The sequence below is a fragment of the Pseudophryne corroboree genome, chromosome 6 (genome assembly GCF_028390025.1).
Source record: "Pseudophryne corroboree isolate aPseCor3 chromosome 6, aPseCor3.hap2, whole genome shotgun sequence".
NCBI lineage: Eukaryota > Metazoa > Chordata > Amphibia > Anura > Myobatrachidae > Pseudophryne > Pseudophryne corroboree.
In genome coordinates, this window is record NC_086449.1 from 576,457,866 (window position 1) to 576,483,191 (window position 25,326).

General features: G+C 49.1%; 1 protein-coding gene across 2 annotated transcripts in view; it reads left to right on the forward strand.

Annotated features, from left to right (window-relative positions):
- Positions 1 to 25,326, forward strand: part of CDC23 (cell division cycle 23) — a 102,585-nt gene that overhangs the window by 26,071 nt on the left and 51,188 nt on the right. For both annotated transcript variants that reach the window (XM_063927882.1, XM_063927881.1), the window contains exons 2-4: positions 4,726 to 4,798; positions 12,643 to 12,780; positions 24,860 to 24,902. In XM_063927882.1, the coding sequence (XP_063783952.1) occupies positions 4,726 to 4,798; positions 12,643 to 12,780; positions 24,860 to 24,902 (254 nt within the window). The remainder of the gene's footprint in view (positions 1 to 4,725; positions 4,799 to 12,642; positions 12,781 to 24,859; positions 24,903 to 25,326) is intronic.

Here is a 25,326-nt window from a genome sequence, read left to right on the forward strand (position 1 = left end):
TGGATGGGGGGGACAGCCTCGGGCTTCACCCCTGGCCCTTGGGTGGCTGGGGACCCCTTGATTGAAGGGGTCCCCACTCCCCCAGGGTACCCCAGCCAGGGGTGACTAGTTGGATATTTAATGCCACGGCCGCAGGGCGCTGTATAAAAGTGACCCCCGGCTGTGGCATTATCTGTCCAGCTAGTGGAGCCCGATGCTGGTGTAAAAAATATGGGGGACCCCTACTCTTTTTGTCCCCCGTATTTTTTTGCACCAGCACCAGGCGTAGAGCCCGGTGCTGGTTTTAAAAATACGGGGGATCCCCTGTCCATTTCCCCCCCGGATTTTTAGAACCAGGACCAGCTCGAAGAGCCCGAGGCTGGTTATGCTTTGGAGGGGGGGCCCCACGCAATTTTTTTTCCGGGTTTTCCCCCGTTTTTTAAAAATCGGAACAAAATCCGTCAAATCGGCCGTTTTTCGTCAGCGGGACTGTCAAATCCGTTTTTTATTGAATATGGTCAATTTCGGCACCCACTTGCCGAAATTAGACCGTCAAATTTGTGTCGAATTAAAAAACGGACGAAAAATTGCCGCGATTCGCCGCTAATTGCATATACCCCTATGACTGAGTTTATGAAAAAAGACTCAGTACACAAATCAGCGTCTTAGTCCCCTGCCATTTGTCTGCAAAAACGACCTTTGGCCCATATCCTGCAGTCTGACTCTGATGATGAGGGGTCAGAAACGGAGGAGGGTGGGGTGGACTCAGGTGGTGGAGGGTACTCTGTCGCAGGGGATAGATGACAGAGAGGAGTGAGGAATCTTATTTTAATATAAAGAAGAAATCCTCAGCCACTTTTTATGTGACAAAGGAACTAAATACCCTCTTTGAAGAACCGTGAGTTAATCCAGATAAGAAATGTAAAATCCCTAAACGGTTGTTATCATCTTTTCCTTTTCCTCCTGTGGATAGGAAAAAATGGGAGAATCTACCGGTAGTGGATGCATCAGTCTCCAGGCTCTCACGGGAAATTGTATTGCCTGTCCTGGGTGCAGCCTCCCTGAAAGACGTGGCTGATCGCAAAATTGAGAGTACACTCAAATCTTTGTATACAGCTGCGGGAGTGGCCCAGAAACCCACTATAGCATGTGGGTGGATTACACGAGCCATTGCTAAATTGTCGAGTAACCTAATTGAGGGGTTAGATACCTTGCCTCAAGGGGAGATTATTTTGCTCCTGCAGCATATACAGGACTCTGCGAACGTTATGGTGGAAGCCATAAAAGATGCACGCTCTACGGCTATGGCAGTGTGTGCATGCAGGGGTTTATGGCTACACCAGTGGACTGCGGATGCGGACTCCAGGAAAGGCATGGAAGGCCTACCTTTCACAGGCGAGGCCTTATTTGGAGATGAACTAGACAAATGCATCTCCAAAGCTACTGCGGGTAAGTCCACATACCTACCTTCTGCAGCTCCCCCAACTAGGAAGGCCTATTCAGGATCCAACTTACAGTCCTTTTGGACCGCCCAACCTAGGGGCAAAGCCAGAGGTTCCCCTACCGCCGCTAGAGGAAAACCACGCAAAGCAGCGACTTCTGGTTCACAGGAACAGGACTCGGGCTCTGCTTCCTCAACACCTTCCGCATGACGGTGGACCGCAATGCCTGGAAGACTGGTGGGTGGGAGCCTGGCTACAATTCTTCAGTCCCATCTGGACAAGATCGTACCAGGATCCCTGGGTCATAGACCTTATATCCCAGGGCTACCGACTGGAGTTCTGGGAGCTCCCACCTCACAGATTCTTCAAATCAGGCTTACCAGTTTCACAAGAGGCAAGAATAACTTTACAGGAAGCCATTGAAAAACTGTTACAGACCCAGGTCACTGTTTCATTTCCACCTATACATGGGTTACTATTCCAGCCTGTTTGTGGTACCAAAACTGGACGGTTCGGTAAGACCGATTCTGAACCTCAAGTCATTGAACCCGTACTTATGAGTGTTCAAATTCAAGATGGGGTCTCTGTGAGCGGTGATCTCGGATCTGGAGGTGGGGGAATTCCTAGTATCTTTGGATATCAAGGATGCGTACCTTCATGTTCCGATCTGGCCACCTCACCAGGCTTACCTATGGTTTGCACTGCAGGACTATCACTACCAGTTCCATGCCCTGCCATTTGGTCTCTCCACGGCACAGAGGGTGTTCGCCAAGGTGATGGCACAGATGATGATGTTGCTCCGCAGACAGGGAGTAAAAGTAATTTCTTACCTGGACGAACTTCTGATAAAGACTGCGTCCAGGGAGCAGTTGTTGAAGAGCATTGGTCTCGCAACAAGATTACTCTTGAATCAGGGTTTGATTCTGAACCTACCAAAATCTCACCTAGAACCAACGCAGAAGCTTAATTTCTTGGGAATGATATTCAAAAGTGTTCATTCCCTTAGAAAAGGCTTTGGTGATCCAGTCGATGGTTCGGGCTGTCTTGAAGCCGACCCGAATCTCAATACACCTGTGCATCCGCCTTCTGGGGAAAATGGTGGCTTCTTACGAAGCTATTCAGTACAGAGGGTTTTATGCGAAGCCCTTCCAGCTGGATCTGTTGGACAAATGGTCCGGAAAGCATCTTAACATGCATCAGTGGATTCGTCTATCGCCAAAAACCAGGATCTCCCTCCTGTGGTGGCTACAAATTTCTCACCTAGGGGAGGGTCTAAGGTTCGAGATTCAGAATTGGATTCAGCTAACCACATTCGCAAGCCTCAGAGGTTGGGGTGCAATCACCCAGAGGGTGCAGTTTCGGGGAAGATGGTCAAGACACGCCGTGGCATTATTGGTGATCTTCATTCCGGAAGTAGACAACTGGGAAGCAGACTTCCTCAGCAGACACGACCTGCACTCGGGGGGAATGGGGCCTCCACCCGGAGGTGTTCCAGTGGCCGACACATCAGTGGGGTTATCCACAAATCGACATGATTGCTTCTCAACTCAATAAGAAGCTCAAGCGGTATTGTTCCAGGTCGAGGGACCCACAGGCAGTAGCAGTAGACGCCCTGACAACTCCATGGGTCTACAAGCTGGTGTACTGGTTTCCTCCCATTCCTCTCATCCCAATAATTCTGAAATGAATAAAAAGGGAAAAGGTTTAAGCAATCCTCATTGCTCCGGACTGGCCGCAAAGGGCCTGGTATGCAGATCTGCTTAAGATGCCTGTAGAAGATCCAAGGGTTCTGCCTCTTCGAGAGCATCTTCTGCAACAGGGCCCGTTCGTCTATCAAGGGGTGGTCTTCTGTATGCCGAATGTCGGGATCCCGGCGCACAGTATACCGGCGCCGGAATCCCGACACTCGGCATACCGACAACTATTCTCCCTCGTGGGGGTCCACGACCCCCCTGGAAGGAGAATAAAATAGTGTGGCGAGCCTGCAAGGGGCTCCTTTGCGCTCGCCACGCTGTCGGTATGACGGCGCTCGGGCTCCCGGCGCCGGTATGCTGGTCGCCGGGAGCCCGAGCGCCGGCATACCGTACGACACCCCTATCAAGACTTACCACGGCTACGTTTACCAGCATGGACGTTGAACAGCTAATTCTAGCCAGGAGAGGGATTCCTGACAAGGTCATCCTGACTATGATCCTGGCCTGGAAGGGGGTAACGTCTAACCATTACCATCGTATCTGGATGAAATATGTCTCCTGGTGTGAAAGCAGACATTATTCTGTGGTGGAATTTCATGTGGGATGTTTCCTGCTTTTTCTGCAATTGGGAGTGGATGTGGGCCTACGCTTAGTAAGTTTAGATTTTGGCCTTGTCTATTTTCTTTCAGAAACAATTGACTTCTCTCCCTGAGGTCCAGATGTTCTTACAAGGTGTTCTGCACATCAACCAACCTATTGTGGTCCCGGTTGTTATGGACGCCTCTGCTGCTTCAAAGTCTTTGAATGTGGTGAGGGCTTTGAAAGTCTATGTAAAGAGAACAGCTCGTCACAGGAAATCCTCGGAAATTCCACGGCAGGCTTGCCAATTCCAAAATCTGTACAGGCCAACTCTACTAGGTCGGTGGGTTCTTCTTGGGCGGCTGCCCGGGGTGTCTTGGCTTTACAGCTATGCAGAGCAGCTACTTGGTCAGATTCAAACACGTTTGCTAAGTTTTACAAGTTCGATACTTTGGCCTCTGAGGACCTTCAGTTTGGTCAATCAGTTCTGCAGGAACCTCAGCACTCTCCCACCCGGTTTGGGAGCTTTGGTACTTCCCCATGGTACTAAATGGATGCCCAGTATCCCCTAGGACGTAAGAGAAAATAGGATTTTAATTACCTACCGGTAAATCCTTTTCTCGTAGTCCGTAGGGGATACTGGGCGCCCACCCGGTGCTTCGTTCTTGCTGCACTGTTACTTGGTTAAGTAATGTTGTTTGGTTCAGCTGCTGCTGTTTCTGTTTGCAAGTTTTGGTTAGCATGGCTTTCCTCTTGTTCTGGTTGTGCTGGTTCGAAATCTCAGCACTTTACTTTTCTATATCCTTCTCTCAAAGTATGTCCGTCTCCTAGGGCACAGTTTCCTAGACTGAGTCTGGTAGGAGGGGCATAGAGGGAGGAGCCAGCACACCTAATCAAACTTCTATAGTGCCCATGGCTCCTAGTAATCCCGTCTATACCCCATGATACTAAATGGATTCCCAGTATCCCCTACGGACTACGAGAAAAGGCTTTACCGGTAGGTAATTAAAATCCTATTATTTCATTTACAGGGCATCTGAATTGGCTTTCTCTTTGGAATCTATTCCTTTAAATGAGCTACCACCGACACCTGCACTCACGGAGGTATGTCCAAAGGTCTTCATATTGCATGTTCAACTGTAGACACCAGTTTGCTCATTAAAGCTGCCTTAGGGGGATTATAAAAAATCTGCACAATTAAGAAACAGTTACGATTTGTACTCTCACTTGGCCAACAATGATCTGCACCATTATTAATATTACAAGAGGGCAAAAATATGTCTGTTTTATGTGTCTGAGAACCAGGCAACACTTTAAAATCTTCCTGCAGGGTTGAAAGAGAAGTTAAGGTAGTCCCTTCCCAAATTGAAAAAGAAACCTCAGTGGTGGGGAAAAAGCACACAATCCTTACAATGCCTACTAAAATGTATAGTGACAAAACAGTCTACAAAATGCTAGCATTATAATGACTGTGAAGTACCTTTCAATTGGACAGATACATGAGTTACTAATTCATTTTTGCTGTACCGTGAACATGGTATCTGAGAAGAAAATTTTGACAGCTGATACATATGCCTCTGTTATAGGATATGACAACAGTTTAGCCAGTCAGTGTGACTATATATGCAGGATAATCTCACATGTAGTATCAGGATATATCTCATATATCATGATTTCTGCTGCGGGGTACACTGAGCTCCACAAGGGATAGACATAGGAGTGTAGGGTAGGATCTTGATCCGAGGCACCAACAGGCTGAAAAGCTTTGACTGTTCCCAGAATGCATAGCACCGCCTCCTCTATAACCCCGCCTCCCTGCACAGCAGCTCAGTTTTGCAGTTGGTGCCGCAGATAGCAGGCACATAACAGAGGGGCTGCTCCAGGCAGCCCTGAGAAGAGCTTTTTACAAGAAAAAGTGAAGACTACAAGGGCAGCAGCGGTGTGTAAATGTCAGAGACATTCACTGCTGCAGCTCCAGCTCTCCCCAGCGGCGCTGTACACTCCCGAGCCCTGGTTGCCGGGTAACTACAGCAGGAGGCTCCGGTTTTCTTCATGGTCAGGCACACACGACGGGGGCTCTCCGGGATCGCGTGGCCGCGCTTTGGGAGGTGGTGAGTGGGTCCCGCTTGCGGGACCCGTACTTTATCGCGATCCGGCGCAGTCAGTGGGAGGCGGGCTGCGCTCGCTGGCGGTGGACACTGTGGCAGTACAGGCGATCCCACTAGATCACCAGGGCATGGGCGCAGGTCAGGTTTTCTCTCTAAACCATTTTAATAGTAGCCCACAGTACCCGGTGGTTTTGCCAGCAGGGGGATAAAGCTCCTCCCCCAGCCCCAGGGCGCCATTTCCCGCAAATGTTCCCGCCCTGGAGCTGCATATCTGTCTCTTCCTCACTCCCTGTCAGTGTCTGGGCGCCATTTCTCTCAGCTTCACTGTTCCTGGGACTGTTTGGGCAAATCCTCCTGTGTAAAGCCGCCTGGTTGTCAGTGCTGTGACTTTACATGACACTTAAGTATTCTAACTGCCATTTTAGACAGTGTTAGTTAAGAAAGAGTGCATTTAGTCAGGGTTTTCTAGTACAATTAGCCTTTGATACACATCCAGTTCTTACTGTGCAGTGTTATATCTATTGACTACATAGCTATATATATGCTAGTCCAGTGCAGTATTATTGTTAGTAATAACCTCTGCATTGTACAAACTGTGACTATATGTGTGTGCATAAGCTAGCTGAGTGGTGTCCATTTCGTGTCTCTCACTCAACTTGCTATCCCTATATTCTATAGCCTGAGGGGGCTTGGTGCGTCAGGTTTTATATTTATATAGGATTTTCACAAAGATATACTTTAATACGTATTTTTCTCTGTGATTTTAGTCGCCATATCTCTCCGTTATCTCTGCTAGTGCTGACTACACTGCGCAGGGGTTTGGGTAAGAGGTATTGTGCTGCTGCCAATTGTACTGTGTTAACTGATACTACAAGTTACATCATGTCTGCTTCTGAGGGTAACGGTTCTGGGGCTGAACACACTGCCGGTGTTGCTGAAGCCACAGATCCCTATGAGGAGAATATAGCAGCTGTGGGCTCTGGTTCTGGAGGCTCCTTGCCCCCCAGTGGGACTGTGGCAACGGAGGTACTTAATTACCCAACGTGGGCCGCTTTTTCCACGCTTCTACATACGCTAGTTAATAAACTAACACCCCCTATGGGACCCCCTATGCCGGTACAACCGTATGTGGTCCCTGCAGCTAACCCGCCGTGGGCGGATGACTTATCTGCTCAATTGAAGAAGTTGAACCAGTCCCTCACTACTAAAAAGTCTGACTCTCGCTCGCCCAAGCCCAAGGGGTCCTCTAAGAAAGTTCTTATCTCCTCGCAATCCACTGCTGTCACTGACACCTCGTCTGATGAAGACGACACTTACACTGACCCCACATATTCTGACACAGATACTGCTGATGGGGAGGGTAGTTCACATGTGGATGTTCCTGATCTTTTGGAGGCCATTAAGTTGATTTTACAGATTACGGATGATCCCGAGCCATCCGTCCCTCCAACCAGATAGGTTCAAGCGTCAGAAGGTGGTTAAACAAGTTTTACCTCACTCTGACCACCTAGTGGATATACGTCAGGAACCCTGGGAAAACCCGGGTAAGAAGTTTGTGCATCAAAAGAAGACGCTGGCTCGCTATCCCCTCGCGCCAGAGCGGTCTAAAAATTGGGAAACGCCTCCTCCAGTAGACTCACATGTGGCAAGGATGGTGGTTTCCTCAGCTCTACCTGTCACTACCGTCACGTCTCTAAAAGAGCCTACGGATAAACGTGTGAAGGGTTGTTTGAAAGCGATTTACACCCTCACGGGTGCTGCACAAAGGCCCACTATTGCAGCAACATGGGCTGCAGAGGCTATTGAAGCTCGGGCCTTGGAGTTAGATGCTGAAATCTCTTCTGACCATGCTAGACAATGCTTGTCATATATTGTCACAGCTTCTCGCTATATTGAAGAGGCCGGTATCCTAGCAGCCAAGGCCTCTACTACGTCAGTCCTGGCTCGCCGGATATTGTGGCTGAAATCCTCGTCTGTAGATCTGGACTCTAGAAAAATCCTGGAGGTACTCCCTTTCAAGGGAGATAATCTGTTTGGGGAGGACTTAAATAAGATAGTGGCTGACTTGGCTACTGCCAAAACTGCCTGTCTGCCAAGTACCACTCCTTCTGTGTCGAAGGCTAAAGGTACTTCCTTTCGTCCTTCAGTTAAAGCAAAAGGTCAGGCGTACAACAAGCAGACCCGCACTTCCAAGCCTGGTAAGCCAAAGCCCAAAAGAGCCTGGGCGGCCCGTCAGCCAGCTTCCAAGACCGATAAGCCTGCCGCATGACGGGGCGGGTCTCCCCCTGGGGGATCCCAGAGTGGGGGGCCGGCTTCTAGGGTATACCCAGGAATGGTTGAAGACCACTTCAGATGCCTGGGTACGGGAAGTCGTCACTCAAGGTTACGCCATAGCCTTCAAAAACCGACCCCCTCATCGATTTTGCCGGACAGACGTCCCGTTGGACCAGACAAAGGCAAACACTCTGCATTCGGTGGTACAGACCCTCCTGGATACAGGAGTCGTAGTACAGGTGCCTCTTGCTCAGAGGGGCCGGGGGTACTATTCTCCGCTGTTTCTAGTCCCAAAACCGAATGGGTCCTCCCGGCCCATTCTCAACCTCAAGGCATTGAACAGGTTTGTGAAGGTTTCCAAGTTCCGTATGGAAACCCTTCGCTCTGTAGTTCTGGCCTTGGAACCTGGGGACTACATGGTCTCCCTGGATATACAGGATGCTTACCTGCATATTCCTATAGCAGCGTCACATCAGCAATACCTGAGGTTTGCGATTGGCAACCTCCATTACCAGTTTTGGGTGTTACCTTTTGGTTTAACTACGGCTCCGCGAGTCTTCACCAAGGTCATGGCGGTGATGACGATGGTACTCCACCGTCAAGGGGTCAGGATACTGCCGTATCTGGACGACTTGTTATTCCTGACAAATTCCCCAGAACTTCTCCTACGTCATCTGGATATGACAGTCCGGTTTCTACAAGCCCACGGGTGGCTCACCAACTGGAAGAAATCCTCCCTGATCCCTGCTCAGAGCATGGTGCACCTGGGAGCGCTATTGGACACGCACAACCAGAGGTTGTTCTTGTCTCAGGAGAAAGTCCTGAAGCTTCAGGACAGGATTCGTTGCTTCCTTTCTCGTCCGCAAGTGTCGATACATTCGGCAATGCAGGTGCTGGGCCTCATGGTCTCAGCATTCGACATGGTGGAGTATGCTCAATTCCATTCTCGCCACCTCCAGAGGCTAATTCTAGCCAAGTGGGACGGCCTGCCTCACCGGATAAGGTCTCACATGATCTCATTGACTCCGGAGGTCCGTCTGTCGCTGCACTGGTGGCTCCAGGACCAATGATTGTGCAGGGGCCGTCCCTTCTGGATATCTGACTGGGTCCTGTTGATGACAGATGCCAGTCTCAGAGGTTGGGGAGCGGTGCTGGAGCAGCACTTCCTTCAGGGTCGGTGGACCAAGGAGGAGTCCCTCCTCTCAATCAACATTCTGGAGTTGCGGGCGGTCTTCAATGCCTTGAACCTGGCCCAGCATTTAATTCAGAACCGTCCTGTTCAAGTACAGTCGGACAACGCCACCACAGTGGCTTACATAAATCATCAAGGCGGCACTTGAAGCAAGCCGTTTGGCAATGAAGGAAGTCTCACGGATTCTACATTGGGCAGAACGCCATCTACCGGCCATATCGGCAATATTCATTCCGGGAGTCCTGAATTGGGAAGCGGACTTTCTCAGTCATCAGGACGTACATGCCGGCGAGTGGGGCCTCCATCCAGAAGTGTTTCAACTCCTAGTGGAAAAGTGGGGCCTTCCAGACGTAGATCTTATGGCGTCTCGACACAATCACAAGGTTCCGGTCTTCGGAGCAAGGACAAGGGATCCTCAGGCAGCATTCGTGGATGCGCTGGCGGTACCGTGGAGGTTTCGGCTGCCGTACGTGTTCCCTCCGGTGTCACTCCTGCCCAGGGTAATTCGGAAGTTCAAGCAAGAAAAAGGAATTCTGCTTCTCATAGCTCCGGCGTGGCCCAGACGGCACTGGTTCTCAGACCTGCAAGGCCTATCGTCAGAGCGTCCAATTCTACTTCCACAACACCCAGACCTCCTCGTTCAGGGCCCCTGTGTCTACCAGGACCTAGCCCGGCTGTCTTTGACGGCATGGCTCTTGAAGCTTCTGTCTTAAGGGCTAAAGGGTTTTCTGAGGCGGTCATTCAAACTATGTTGCGGGCCCGGAAACCGGCTTCGGCTCGGATTTACTATAGGGTCTGGCATTCTTACTTTGTTTGGTGCGCATCTAACGATTATGACGCTTCCACGTTTAGTATAGCCAAGTTGTTGGCTTTTCTTCAGCATGGCCTGGACTTAGGCCTGCGTCTGGCCTCCCTCAAGGTTCAAATATCTGCCTTGTCGATGTGGTTTCAGAGAAAAATTGTGACCTTACCTGATGTGCATACCTTTACTCAGGGCGTTTTGCGTATCCAACCTCCCTATGTCCCGCCTGTGGCTCCTTGGGACTTGTCGGTGGTTTTGGAGGCATTACAAGAGTCTCCGTTTGAACCTCTTGGTTCAGCTGACCATAAGTGGTTTTCCCTTAAGGTGGTGTTTCTGCTGGCTATTGCTTCAGCTAGAAGAGTGTCGGATGGGTGCCTTGTCCTGTAGTTCCCCATATCTGATATTTCACCGTGACCGGGCGGTTCTTAGGACTCGTCCCGGATATTTACCTAAGGTGGTTTCTTCGTTCCACCTTAACCAGGAGATTGTGGTTCCGGCACTTGTTTCTCCTGATCTGTCTCCCAAAGAGCGGTCTTTGGATGTGGTACTATTAGGAAATCTGATTCTCTCTTTGTGCTGTTTGGATTTCACAAACGGGGCTGGCCTGCTCACAAGCAAACTTTGGCCAGATGGATTAAAATGGTGATTGCACATGCTTATGTGAGGGCTGGTCTATCAGCTCCTGCTCACATTACGGCCCATTCTACTCGGTCTGTTGGACCTTCTTGGGCGGCCCGCCGTGGTGCGACCCTTGAACAATTGTGCAAGGCGGCTACGTGGTCCTCTGTGAACACGTTCATAAGGTTCTATATGCCTTCGATACTGCCGCTTCCCAGGATGCTTCCTTTGGACGCCGGGTTCTTGTGCCCACTACAGTGCGTCCCCTCCCATAAGGAACTGCTTTAGGACATCCCCTATGTCTATTGCTTGTGGAGCCTAGTGTACCCCGCAGCAGAAAACGAGTTTTATGGTAAGAACTTACCTTTGTTAAAACTCTTTCTGCGAGGTACACTGGGCTCCACAAGGCGCCCACCCTGACGCACTTAGCTTCTTTGGGTTGGTATGGCATTAGCCGCTGACACTTCTCCTGTCGTGAGAGTGTGGTGTATGGGGCTATTAACCGTTGTCTCTTTTCCTGCTACTGCATTGGGCTGGTTAACTAAAAACTGAGCTCCTGTGCAGGGAGGCGGGGTTATAGAGGAGGCGGTGCTATGCATTCTGGGAACAGTCAAAGCTTTTCAGCCTGTTGGTGCCTCGGATCAAGATCCTACCCTACACCCCTATGCCTATTCCTTGTGGAGCCCAGTGTACCTCGCAGAAAGAGTTTTAACAAAGGTAAGTTCTTACCATAAAACTCGTTATATCTGTGCTCCACTTTAAATATTTCTACTTACATATGCTTCACATTTAGTCATAACAGGAATTGCACAGCATAGCCTTTCTGGATAGAGACAAGTATTCCTCCCCCCCCCCCCCCAACAAGACCCGTTATTAAGGTGGTGCAGATATTACATCTAGCATAACTAAAAATCTAAATGAACATTGCATTTTATAAATTCTATTTTAGCATCCAATTGCATGCAGTAATTCACTGCATGGCAAAAACAGGCTAAAATAGCCTAATAGTATATCGGGCTATCCAGTTATAGTCTGTTTTTATCGTGCAGTAAATTACCTGTATTTTCGTCCGATAACAAGTTCCTGGACCCATGCATTATCATGCAGAAACTGGTCTCTGGTGGATTATGCTTCTGGTGTCTAAAGGGCCCTACACACTGTCAGATCTCACTACACGATATGAACGTTCTCGTTCATTAATGAACGAGAACTCGTTCATATCGTGCAGTGTGTAGGCACCAATGATTAACGATGCGCGGCCTCACGCTCGTTAATCGTTGGTGCCCCATCGCTTATGCATGCAGGCCAATATGGATGAGATTGTCCATATTAGCATGGATTGCTACGGAGCCGGGTGATGGGGGAGTGAAGAAACTTCACTCCCCCCGCCGCCGGGTCACCTGTCTGCCGTATTGGCGGTCGAACAGTTCGGTGGCGGGTCACCAAGTCTGTAGGGCCCTTGAGGCACCCGAAGCATAATCCCAGATAAATGCTACTTATCAGGGCTAGTTGAATAGCCTCTGGCCAATCCATTAGCTGCAGTAAATTACCGCAGCTAATAGGATACTGGCTTAAGGTGTTTAAATGCTCATTCACACCTATCTGCCTTTAATATGCTTTTCTCACATTCATTAGCGCATGTATAAGAAAAATGAGCACTAATGGTACCAATACCACCATTGTGTGCTAACATATTAAAGCTACTTTTATTATTTTAGAACGCAACACATCCAGTGTTCTCCTCCACTGACTCTCCTTCCAGTACATTAGATTGTCCATATAAAAATATAACTTATGTGAAGTGTGCATGAGTTTCCATGTGATTCGGTTCATTTTCCCAGTACATATGTGTAAACAAGCTCTAAAGATCGGGTTACTCCAGAGCCAGGTCGTTCATTCTGTGAATTTGTCCCACACTAACTGTATTAGTAACTACTTGTTTTGTTTGTGCTAGGAGGATGCGCAGGATTTGGATGCATATACACTGGCTAAGTCTTATTTTGATTTAAAAGAATATGATAGAGCTGCATATTTCCTTCGCGGGTGTAAGAGCCAGAAAGCCTACTTCTTGTACATGTACTCCAGGTATTTGGTAAGAGTGTAAAATATACATGTTTATACAGTTATCTCTGCTTATGATTTGTATATATTGTAACAAGAACAAAGCATACAGTATATCCATTTTTTTTTTTTAAACTTCAATATTCCTAATGATATAACAGTACAATTACATATAAAGAAGGCAACCGTCTAGAATTAAGTTATAATGGCGATATTCATCTGTTTATTTCTCTAACGTCCTAGAGGATGCTGGGACTCCGTAAGGACCATGGGGATAGACGGGCTCCGCAGGAGACATGGGCACTTTAAGAAAGACTTTGACTCTGGGTGTGCACTGGCTCCTCCCTCTATGCCCCTCCTCCAGACCTCAGTTTGATACTGTGCCCAGAGGAGATGGGTGCACTGCAGGGAGCTCTCCTGAGTTTCCTGCTAAGAAAGTATTTTAATTAGGTTTTTTATTTTCAGGGAGCACTGCTGGCAACAGACTCCCTGCATCGTGGGACTGAGGAGAGAGAAACAGCCCTACTTCTCTGAGTTTCAAGGTCCTGTTTCTTAGGCTACTGGACACCATTAGCTCCAGAGGGAGTCGGAACACAGGTCTCACCCTGGAGTTCGTCCCAGAGCCGCGCCGCCGTCCTCCTCGCAGAGCCAGAAGATAGAAGCCGGGTGAGTATGAGAAGTAAGAAGGCTTCAAAGGTGGCAGAAGACTGTGATCTTCACTGAGGTAACGCACAGCACTGCAGCTGTGCGCCATTGCTCCCATACACCTCACACACTCCGGTCACTGTAAGGGTGCAGGGCGCTGGGGGGGCGCCCTGGGCAGCAATATAAACCTCTATTATGGCATAAACACATATATACATGTACAGCTGGGCACTGTACATGTATATAAAGAGCCCCCGCCGTGTTTTTGAATAATTTGAGCGGGACAGAAGCCCACCGCCGAGGGGGCGGGGCTTCTCCCTCAGCACTCACCAGCGCCATTTTTCTCCACAGCACAACGCTGAGAGGAAGCTCCCCAGACTCTCCCCTGCTTACTGAGGTGACAGTGGGTTTTTCAAGAGGGGGGGGGCACATAATTGGCGAAAAACGTGTTATTTCAGCGCTACTGGGGAAACATTCTGTGTTTTGCCTGGGTTATATAGCGCTGGGGTGTGTGCTGGCATACTCTCTCTCTGTCTCTCCAAAGGGCCTGGTGGAGAACTGTCTTCAGATCAGAGGATTCCCTGTGTGTGTGGGGTTTGTCGGTACGCGTGTGTCGACATGTATGAAGTGGAAGGCTCACCTAAGGAGGAGGGGGAGTGTATGAATGTCAGATCTCCGTCGGCAGCGCCGACACCGGACTGGATGGAGATGTGGAATGTCTTGAGTGCTAGTGTAAATTTATTACACAAGAGATTAGACAAGGCTGAGGCTAGGGAACAGTCAGGTAGTCAGACCATGCGTATCCCTGTGTCACCGGGACCTTCCGGGTCTCAGAAGCGCACATTGTCCCAAATAATGGACATAGATACCGACACGGATTCAGACTCCAGTGTCGACTATGAGGAGGCAAAATTACAGCCAAAAGTGGCTAAGGGCATTCGATATATGATTATTGCAATAAAAGATGTTTTGCATATCACAGAGGAACCTCCTGTCCCTGACAAGAGGGTTCACATGTATAAAGAGAAAAAGCCTGAGGTCACTTTTCCATCCTCGTATGAGCTGAGCGAGCTGTGCGAAGAGGCTTGGGAATCTCCAGACAAGAGGCTGCAGATTCCCAAAAGGATTCTTATGGCGTATCCTTTCCCGCAAACGGATAGGATACGATGGAAGTCTTCTCCTAAGGTGGACAAGGCTTTAACACGTTTATCAAAGAAGATAGCGCTGCCATCCCAAGTACGGCTACCCTCAAGGATGCTGCTGATCGCAGACAGGAGGTTACCATGAAGTCCATTTACACACATTCAGGTACAATTCTTAGACCGGCAATGGCGTCGGCCTGGGTTTGTAGTGCTGTCGCAGCATGGACAGACTCCTTAGCTACGGAAATTGAGACCCTAGATAAGGATACCATTTTAATGACCCTAGGGCATATAAAAGATGCTGCGTTATATATGAGGGATGCTCAAAGAGACATTTGTTTGCTAAGTTCCAGAATAAACGCTATGTCTGTTTCTGCTAGGCGAGTCTTATGGACCCGACAGTGGATGGGTGATGCCGACTCAAAGAGGCATATGGAGTCTTTGCCTTACAAAGGTGAGGAGTTATTTGGAGAAGGTCTCTCGGACCTCGTCTTCACAGCTACGGCAGGTAAATCTAATTTTTTGCCTAATGTTCCCTCACAGCCTAAGAAAGCGCCTCATTATCATATGCAGTCCTTTCGTTCGAATAAAAGCAAAAGAGTACGAGGATCGTCCTTTCTTGCCAGAGGTAAGGGCAGAGGAAAAAAGCTGCACACAGCTAGTTCCCAGGAACAGAAGTCCTCCCCTGCCTCTGCAAAATCCACCGCATGACGCTGTGGCTTCCCTGGGGGAGTCCGCTCAAGTGGGGGCACGTCTTCGACTTTTCAGCCACATCTGGGTTCATTCACAGGTGGATCCCTGGGCAATAGAAATTGTTTCTCAGGGATACAAGCTGGAATTCGAAGAGGTGCCTCCTCGCCGGTTTTTCAAATCGGCTCTACCTGCGGCTCCCTCAGAGAGGGAGTTAGTGTTGAATGCAATACAAAAATTGTATCTTCAACAGGTAGTGGTCAAGGTTCCTCTACTGCAGCAAGGAAAGGGTTATTACTGAACCCTCTTTGTGGTTCCGAAACCGGACGGTTCGGTCAGACCCATTTTGAATTTAAAATCCCTGAACCTATACTTGAAAAGGTTCAAATTCAAGATGGAATCGCTCAGGGCGGTTATCGCCAGCCTGGAAGGGGGGGATTTTATGGTTTCCCTGGACATAAAGGATGCATACCTTCATGTTCCAATATTTCCTCCTCATCAGGCGTTCCTGAGATTAACTGTACAAGATTGTCATTACCAATTTCAGACGTTGCCGTTTGGGCTTTCAACGGCCCCGAGGATTTTCACCAAGGTAATGGCGGAAATGATGGTGCTCCTGCGCAAGCGAGGGGTCACAATTATCCCATACTTGGACGATCTCCTCATAAAAGCGAGATCTCGGGAGAAGGTACTGGACAGTGTCTCTGTCTTTGAAGGTGTTACAGCAACACGGCTGGATTCTCAATATCCCGAAGTCACAGTTGGTTCCTCCGACGCGTCTGACCTTCTTGGGCTTGATTCTGGACACAGACCAGAAGAAGGTTTTTGTTCCAATGGAAAAAGCTCAGGAACTCATGACTCTGGTCACGAACCTATTGAAGCCAAAACAGGTGTCAGTGCATCACTGCACTCGAGTCCTGGGGAAAATGGTGGCATCGTACGTAGCCATTCCCTTCGGCAGGTTCCATGCGAGGACCTTCCAATGGGACCTACTGGACAAGTGGTCCGGGTCACATCTACAAATGCATCAGAGGATCACCCTGTCCCCCAGAGCAAGGGTGTCTCTCCTGTGGTGGCTGCAGAGTGCTCACCTCCTAGAGTGTCGCAGGTTCGGCATTCAGGACTGGATCCTGGTGACCACAGACGCAAGTCTCCGAGGTTGGGGAGCAGTCACACAGGGAAAAAAATCTTTGGTCGAGTCTAGAGACTTGTCTCCACATCAACATCCTGGAGTTGAGGGCCATATACAACGCCCTACGTCAAGCGGAGGCATTACTTCGCGACAAACTAGTTTTGATTCAGTCGGACAATGTCACCGCAGTAGCTCATGTAAACCGCCAAGGCGGCACAAGGAGCAGGGTAGCAATGGCGGAAGCCACCAGGATTCTTCGCTTGGCGGAAAATCATGTAAGCGCACTGTCAGCAGTGTTCATTCCGGGAGTGGACAACTGGGAAGCAGACTTCCTCAGCAGACACGACCTGCATCCGGGAGAGTGGGGACTTCATCAGGAAGTCTTCGCGCAGGTCGGTGGGAACTGCCCCAGATAGACATGATGGCGTCCCATCTCAACACAAAGTTAAAAAGGTATTGCGCCAGGTCAAGAGATCCTCAGGCGATAGCTGTGGACTCCCTGGTGACACCGTGGGTGTTTCGGTCGGTCTATGTGTTTCCTCCTCTTCCTCTTATACCCAAGGTGTTGAGAATAATAAGACAAAGAAGAATGAGAACAATCCTCATTGTTCCAGATTGGCCACGAAGGACTTGGTATCCGTATCTACAGGAATTGCTCACAGAAGATCCGTGGCCTCTTCCTCTAAGACAGGACCTGCTGCAGCAGGGGCCCTGTCTGTTCCAAGACTTACCGCGGCTGCGTTTGACGTCATGGCGGGTGAACGCCGGATCCTAGCGGAAAAATGTATTCCGGATGAGGTCATTCCTACGCTAATAAAGGCTAGGAAGGACGTGACATCAAAACATTATCACTGAATTTGGAGAAAATATGTTTCTTGGTGTGAGGCCAGGAATGCTCCTACGGAGGAATTCCATCTGGGTCGTCTTCTTCACTTCCTGCAAACTGGAGTGAATTTGGGCCTAAAATTAGGCTCCATAAAAGTTCAGATTTCGGCCTTATCCATTTTCTTTCAAAAGGAATTGGCCTCTCTACCTGAAGTACAGACTTTTGTAAAGGGAGTACTGCATATTCAGCCTCCTTTTGTACCTCCGGTGGCACCTTGGGACCTTAACGTGGGGTTAAGTTTCCTTAAGTCACATTGGTTTGAACCACTCAAAACGGTGGAGTTAAAATATCTCACTTGGAAGGTGGTCATGTTGTTAGCCTTTGCTTCGGCTAGGCGAGTTTCGGAATTGGCGGCTTTATCACATAAAAGCCCCTATCTGTTTTTCCATATGGATAGAGCGGAATTGCGGACCCGTCCTCAATTCCTACCTAAGGTGGTCTCATCCTTTCATATGAACCAACCTATTGTCGTGCCTGTGGCTACTCGTGACTTGGAGGATTCCGAGTCCCTTGATGTGGTCAGGGCTTTGAAAATTTACGTGGCCAGAATGGCTAGGATCAGAAAAACAGAAGTACTGTTTGTCCTGTATGCAGCCAACAAGGTTGGCGGCCCTGCTTCAAAGCAGACTATTGCTCGCTGGATCTGTAACACGATCCAGCAAGCGCATTCTACGACAGGATTGCCGTTACCAAAATCGGTTAAGGCCCATTCCATTAGGAAGGTGGGCTCGTCTTGGGCGGCTGCCCGAGGGGTCTCGGCGCTACAGCTGTGCCGAACTGCTACTTGGTCGGGGTCAAACACCTTTGCAAAGTTTTATAAGTTTGATACCCTGGCTGAGGAGGACCTCATGTTTGCTCAATCGGTGCTGCAGAGTCATCCGCACTCTCCCGCCCGTTTGGGAGCTTTGGTATAATCCCCATGGTCCTTACGGAGTCCCAGCATCCTCTAGGACGTTAGAGAAAATAAGATTTTAAACCTACCGGTAAATCTTTTTCTCGTAGTCCGTAGAGGATGCTGGGCGCCCGTCCCAAGTGCGGACTACTTCTGCAAGACTTGTATATAGTTATTGCTTAAATAAGGGTTATGTTATAGTTTCATCGGTTTTGGACCGAAACTATGTTGTTTTTCATACTGTTAACTGGTTAGTTTAACACAAGTTATACGGTGTGATTGGTGTGGCTGGTATAAATCTTGCCCTTGGATTAACTAAAATCCTTTCCTCGTACTGTCCATCTCCTCTGGGCACAGTTTCTCTAACTGAGGTCTAGAGGAGGGGCATAGAGGGAGGAGCCAGTGCACACCCAGAGTCAAAGTCTTTCTTAAAGTGCCCATGTCTCCTGTGGAGCCTGTCTATCCCCATGGTCCTTACGGAGTCCCAGCATCCTCTACGGACTACGAGAAAAAGATTTACCGGTAGGTTTAAAATCTTATTTTTTATCGCACTGATCGCCCCCAGAGAGGTTGCGTTTAGCTGCTTTATGCATGACGTGAAAAGTACCATTTGGGCGCACAAATGGGTCACTTTTCACTCCTTAAAGCACACCACCCCGGAAGTTGTGAGCTCAAATGCAGGCATCAGCAGCTGATCGTGCCCGGTCCAAGCAACAATTGAATTTCTCTAACGTCCTAAGTGGATGCTGGGACTCCGTAAGGACCATGGGGAATAGCGGCTCCGCAGGAGACTGGGCACAACTATAAAGAAAGCTTTAGACTACTGGTGTGCACTGGCTCCTCCCACTATGACCCTCCTCCAGACTTCAGTTAGATTCTTGTGCCCGGCTGAGCTGGATGCACACTAGGGGCTCTCCTGAGCTCCTAGAAAGAAAGTATATTTAGGTTTTTTATTTTACAGTGAGATCTGCTGGCAACAGACTCACTGCAGCGAGGGACTAAGGGGAGAAGAAGCGAACCTACCTAACAGGTGGTAGTTTGGGCTTCTTAGGCTACTGGACACCATTAGCTCCAGAGGGATCGACCGCAGGACCCGACTTTGGTGTTCGTTCCCGGAGCCGCGCCGCCGGCCCCCTTACAGAGCCAGAAGCAAGAAGTGTTCCGGAAAATCGGCGGCAGAAGACTTCAGTCTTCAACAAGGTAGCGCACAGCACTGCAGCTGTGCGGCATTGTTCCTCATGCACACCTCACACTCCGGTCACTGATGGGTGCAGGGCGCTGGGGGGGGGGGGCGCCCTGAGGGCAATATAAGACACCTTGGCTGGCAAATCTACACCATATATAGTCAGGAAGGCTATATAGGTGTAAAAATACCCCTGCCAGAATTCCAGAAAAAGCGGGAGAAGTCCCCCCCCGAAAAGGGGCGGGGCCATCTCCCTCAGCACACTGGCGCCATTTTTCCCTCACAGCTCAGCTGGAAGGACGCTCCCTGGCTCTCCCCTGCAGTGTACAAGCTACAGAAGGGTAAAAAAGAGAGGGGGGGCACTAAATTTAGGCGCAGTATATATTATATAAGCAGCTATAAGGGAAAAACACTAATTTATAGTGGGATCCCTGTGTTATATAGCGCTCTGGTGTGTGCTGGCATACTCTCTCTCTGTCTCCCCAAAGGGCTTTGTGGGGTCCTGTCCTTTGTCGAGCATTCCCTGTGTGTATGCGGTGTGTCGGTACGACTGTGTCGACATGTTTGATGAGGAGGCTTATGTGGAGGCGGAGCAGATGCCGATAAATGTGATGTCACCCCCTGTGGGGTCGACACCTGAGTGGATGGTGCTGTGAAAGGAATTACGCGACAGTGTCGACTCCTTGCATAAAAGGTTTGACGACATACCAAATGTGGGACAGCCGGCTTCTCAGCCTGTGCCTGCCCAGGCATCTCAAAAGCCATCAGGGGCTCAAAAACGCCCGCTACCTCTGATGGCAGACACAGATGTCGACACGGATACTGACTCCAGTGTCGACGACGATGAGACTAATGTAACTTCCAGTAGGGCCACACGTTACATGATTGAGGCAATGAAAAATGTGTTGTACATTTCTGATGTTACCCCCGGTACCACAAAAAAGGGTATTATGTTTGGAGAGAAAAAACTACCAGTAGCTTTTCCTCCATCTGAAGAGTTAAATGAAGTGTGTGAAGAAGCGTGGGCTTCCCCTGATAAGAAACTGGTAATTTCTAAGAGGTTACTAATGGCGTACCCTTTCCCGCCAGAGGATAGGTCACGTTGGGAAACATCCCCTAGGGTGGATAAAGCGCTCACACGCTTGTCAAAGAATGTGGCACTACCGTCTCCGGATACGGCCGACCTGAAGGAATCTGCTGATAGAAAGCAGGAGGCTATCCTGAAGTCTATATATACACACACAGGTGTTATACTGAGACCAGCTATTGCTTCAGCATGGATGTGCAGTGCTGCAGCTGCGTGGTCAGATTCCCTGTCGGAAAATATTGATACCCTAGACAGGGACACTATATTGCTAACCGTAGAGCATATTTAAGACGCACTTTTATACATGAGGGATGCACAGAGGGATATTTGCCGGCTGGCATCTAAAATAAGTGCAATGTCCATTTCTGCCAGGAGAGGGTTATGGACTCTGCAGTGGACAGGAGATGCAGATTCAAAAAGGCACATGGAAGTTCTGCCTTATAAGGGTGAGGAGTTGTTCGGGGATGGTCTCTCGGACCTCGTTTCCACAGCAACAGCTGGGAAGTCTACATTTTTACCCCATGTTCCCTCACAGCCAAAGAAAGCACCGTATTATCAGGTACAGTCCTTTCGGCCCCAGAAAGGCAAGCGGGTTAGAGGCGCGTCCTTTCTGCCCAGAGGCAGAGGTAGAGGGAAAAAGCTGCAGCATACAGCCAGTTCCCAGGAGCAAAAGTCCTCCCCCGCTTCCTCTAAGTCCACAGCATGACGCTGGGGCTCCACAGGCGGAGCCAGGTACGGTGGGGGCCCGTCTCAAATATTTCAGCAATCAGTGGGCTTGCTCACGGGTGGATCCCTGGATCCTTCAAGTGGTATCTCAGGGGTACAAGCTGGAATTCGAGACGTCTCCCCCCCGCCGTTTCCTCAAATCTGCCTTACCAACCACTCCCTCAGGCAGGGAAGCAGTGTTACAGGCAATTCACAAGCTGTATTCACAACAGGTGATAGTAAAGGTGCCCCTACTTCAACAAGGACGGGGTTACTATTCCACAATGTTTGTGGTACCGAAACCGGACGGTTCGGTGAGACCCATTTTAAATTTGAAATCCTTGAACACATATATAAAAAAATTCAAGTTCAAGATGGAATCGCTCAGGGCGGTTATTGCAAGCCTGGACGAGGGGGATTACATGGTATCACTGGACATCAAGGATGCTTACCTGCATGTCCCCATTTACCATCCTCACCAGGAGTACCTCAGATTTGTGGTACAGGATTTTCATTACCAATTCCAGACGTTGCCGTTCGGTCTATCCACGGCTCCGAGGGTCTTTACCAAGGTAATGGCCGAAATGATGATACTCCTTCGAAAGAAGGGAGTTTTAATTATCCCGTACTTGGACGATCTCCTGATAAAGGCGAGGTCCAGGGAGCAGTTGTTGGTCGGGGTAGCACTATCTCGGGAGGTGCTACAACAGCACGGCTGGATTCTAAATATTCCAAAGTCACAGCTGGTCCCTACGACACGTCTACTGTTCCTGGGGATGGTTCTGGACACAGAACAGAAAAAAGTGTTTCTCCCGGAGGAGAAGGCCAAGGAGCTGTCATCTCTAGTCAGAGGCCTCCTAAAACCAAAACAGGTGTCGGTGCATCACTGCACGCGGATCCTGGGAAAGATGGTAGCTTCCTACGAAGCAATTCCATTCGGCAGGTTCCATGCAAGAACTTTTCAGTGGGACCTGTTGGACAAGTGGTCCGGATCGCATCTTCAGATGCATCGGCTGATAACACTGTCTCCAAGGACCAGGGTGTCTCTGCTGTGGTGGCTGCAGAGTGCTCATCTTCAAGAGGGCCGCAGATTCGGCATACAGGACTGGGTCCTGGTGACAACGGATGCCAGCCTTCGAGGCTGGGGGGCAGTCACACAGGGAAGAAACTTCCAAGGACTATGGTCAAGTCAGGAGACTTCCCTGCACATAAATATTCTGGAGCTGAGGGCCATTTACAATGCCCTAAGTCAGGCAAAACCCCTGCTTCAAAACCAGCCGGTACTGATCCAGTCAGACAACATCACGGCGGTCGCCCATGTAAACCGACAGGGCGGCACGAGAAGCAGGACGGCGATGGCAGAAGCCACAAGGATTCTCCGATGGGCGGAAAATCACGTGTTAGCACTGTCAGCAGTGTTCATTCCGGGAGTGGACAACTGGGAAGCAGACTTCCTCAGCAGGCACGACCTCCACCCGGGAGAGTAGGGACTTCATCCAGAAGTCTTCCAACTGATTGTAAACCGTTGGGAAAGGCCACAGGTGGACATGATGGCGTCCCGCCTAAACAAAAAGCTAGAAAGATATTGCGCCAGGTCAAGAGACCCGCAGGCGATGGCTGTGGACGCTCTAGTGACACCGTGGGTGTACCGGTCGGTTTATGTGTTCCCTCCTCTTCCTCTCATACCAAAGGTACTGAGGATAATAAGAAGAAGAGGAGTAAGGACTATACTCATTGTTCCGGATTGGCCAAGAAGAGCTTGGTACCCGGAACTTCAAGAAATGATTTCAGAGGACCCATGGCCTCTGCCGCTCAGACAGGACCTGCTGCAGCAGGGGCCCTGTCTGTTCCAAGACTTACCGCGGCTGCGTTTGACGGCATGGCGGTTGAACACCGGATCCTGAAGGAAAAGGGCATTCCGGAGGAAGTCATTCCTACGCTTATTAAAGCTAGGAAAGAAGTAACCGCAAACCATTATCACCGCATATGCGAAAATATGTTGTGTGGTGTGAGGCCAGGAAGGCCCCAACGGAGGAATTTCAGCTGGGCCGTTTCCTGCACTTCCTACAGTCAGGGGTGACTATGGGCCTAAAATTGGGTTCCATTAAGGTCCAGATTTCGGCTCTATCGATTTTCTTCCAGAGAGAACTGGCTTCTCTACCTGAAGTTCAAACTTTTGTTAAGGGAGTGCTGCATATTCAGCCCCCTTTTGTGCCTCCAGTGGCACCTTGGGATCTCAACGTGGTGTTGGATTTCCTAAAATCACATTGGTTTGAGCCACTGAAAACCGTGGAATTTAAATATCTCACGTGGAAAGTGGTCATGTTGTTGGCCTTGGCTTCGGCCAGGCGTGTATCAGAATTGGCGGCTTTGTCATGTAAAAGCCCTTAACTGATTTTCCATATGGATAGGGCAGAATTGAGGACTCATCCCCAATTTCTCCCTAAGGTGGTATCAGCCTTTCATCTGAACCAACCTATCGTGGTGCCTGCGGCTACTAATGACTTGGAGGCTTCCAAGTTGTTGGACGTAGTCAGGGCCCTGAAAATTTATGTTTCCAGGACGGCAGGAGTCAGAAAGACTGACTCGCTGTTTATCCTGTATGCGCCCAACAAGTTGGGTGCACCTGCTTCAAAGCAGACTATTGCTCGCTGGATCTGTAGTACGATTCAGCTTGCACATTCTGCGGCTGGACTGCCGCATCCTAAATCAGTAAAAGCCCATTCCACGAGGAAGGTTGGCTCTTCTTGGGCGGCTGCCCGAGGGGTCTCGGCTCTACAACTTTGCCGAGCAGCTACTTGGTCGGGGTCAAACACGTTTGCTAAATTCTACAAGTTTGACACCCTGGCTGAGGGGGACCTAGAGTTTGCCCATTCGGTGCTGCAGAGTCATCCGCACTCTCCCGCCCGTTTGGGAGCTTTGGTATAATCCCCATGGTCCTTACGGAGTCCCAGCATCCACTTAGGACGTTAGAGAAAATAAGAATTTACTCACCGGTAATTCTATTTCTCATAGTCCGTAGTGGATGCTGGGCGCCCATCCCAAGTGCGGATTGTCTGCAATACTTGTATATAGTTATTGCCTAATTAAAGGGTTATTGTTGAGCCATCTGTTGAGAGGCTCAGTTGTTATCATACTGTTAACTGGGTATTGTATCACGAGTTATGCTGTGTGATTGGTGTGGCTGGTATGAGTCTTACCCTGGATTCAAAATCCTTCCTTCTTGTGTCAGCTCTTCCGGGCACAGTATCCTAACTGAAGTCTGGAGGAGGGTCATAGTGGGAGGAGCCAGTGCACACCAGTAGTCTAAAGCTTTCTTTATAGTTGTGCCCAGTCTCCTGCGGAGCCGCTATTCCCCATGGTCCTTACGGAGTCCCAGCATCCACTACGGACTATGAGAAATAGAATTACCGGTGAGTAAATTCTTATTATTTCTGTTGGGCGCCATCTACTGGCTGCGGCAGCACAAACAAGTGAACTTCGCCCTACGAGCACTGACAGGGTTTGACAAGAATGTGTTCAGGGGAAATGTCTTCCACCATCCCATATATACAGAGCTGAATGAATTCACTCTTACCCTAGTAAAAACTAATGATTCCTTAAAGTTATAAAAACTGTATTGCAGTGTTGGTGACTTTTTTCCCCCCATATGTAATGTGTATGATTTGTTGCATTTATAGTTTTGTGCTCATGCAATAATTATGTATGTGAAACGTTCATAATTATGGTTTCTACTTATTCCTTGTAGTCTGGAGAAAAGAAGAAGGATGACGAGACGGTAGATAGCTTGGGTAGGTATTGCTTCATTTACACATCGCATTTTCGTATGCCTCATTTTTACATGATGTAATACAGGAATATCTGTTCTAGTGTGAGTGTTTTTGGTTGGAAATCAGTAGGATGCATGATTTACAAGAACTCTCATAGATATTGGGGTAAATTTACTAAGGTGGGAGTTTTTAGAACTGGTGATGTTGCCCATAGCAACCAATAAGATTATATCTATTATCTGCTAGAAGCAGCTAAATAAATGGTAAGTAGAATCTGATTGGTTGCCATGGGCAACATCACCAGTTCTAAAAATCTCCCACCTTAGTAAATTTACCCCATTGTATTGTAGTATGGAAATAGGATTTCTCTCTGAGCACCATATTTCTCACCATTGGTTACAACAAACCAAACAGCATACTACAGCCTATTCACTTTGTACATTTT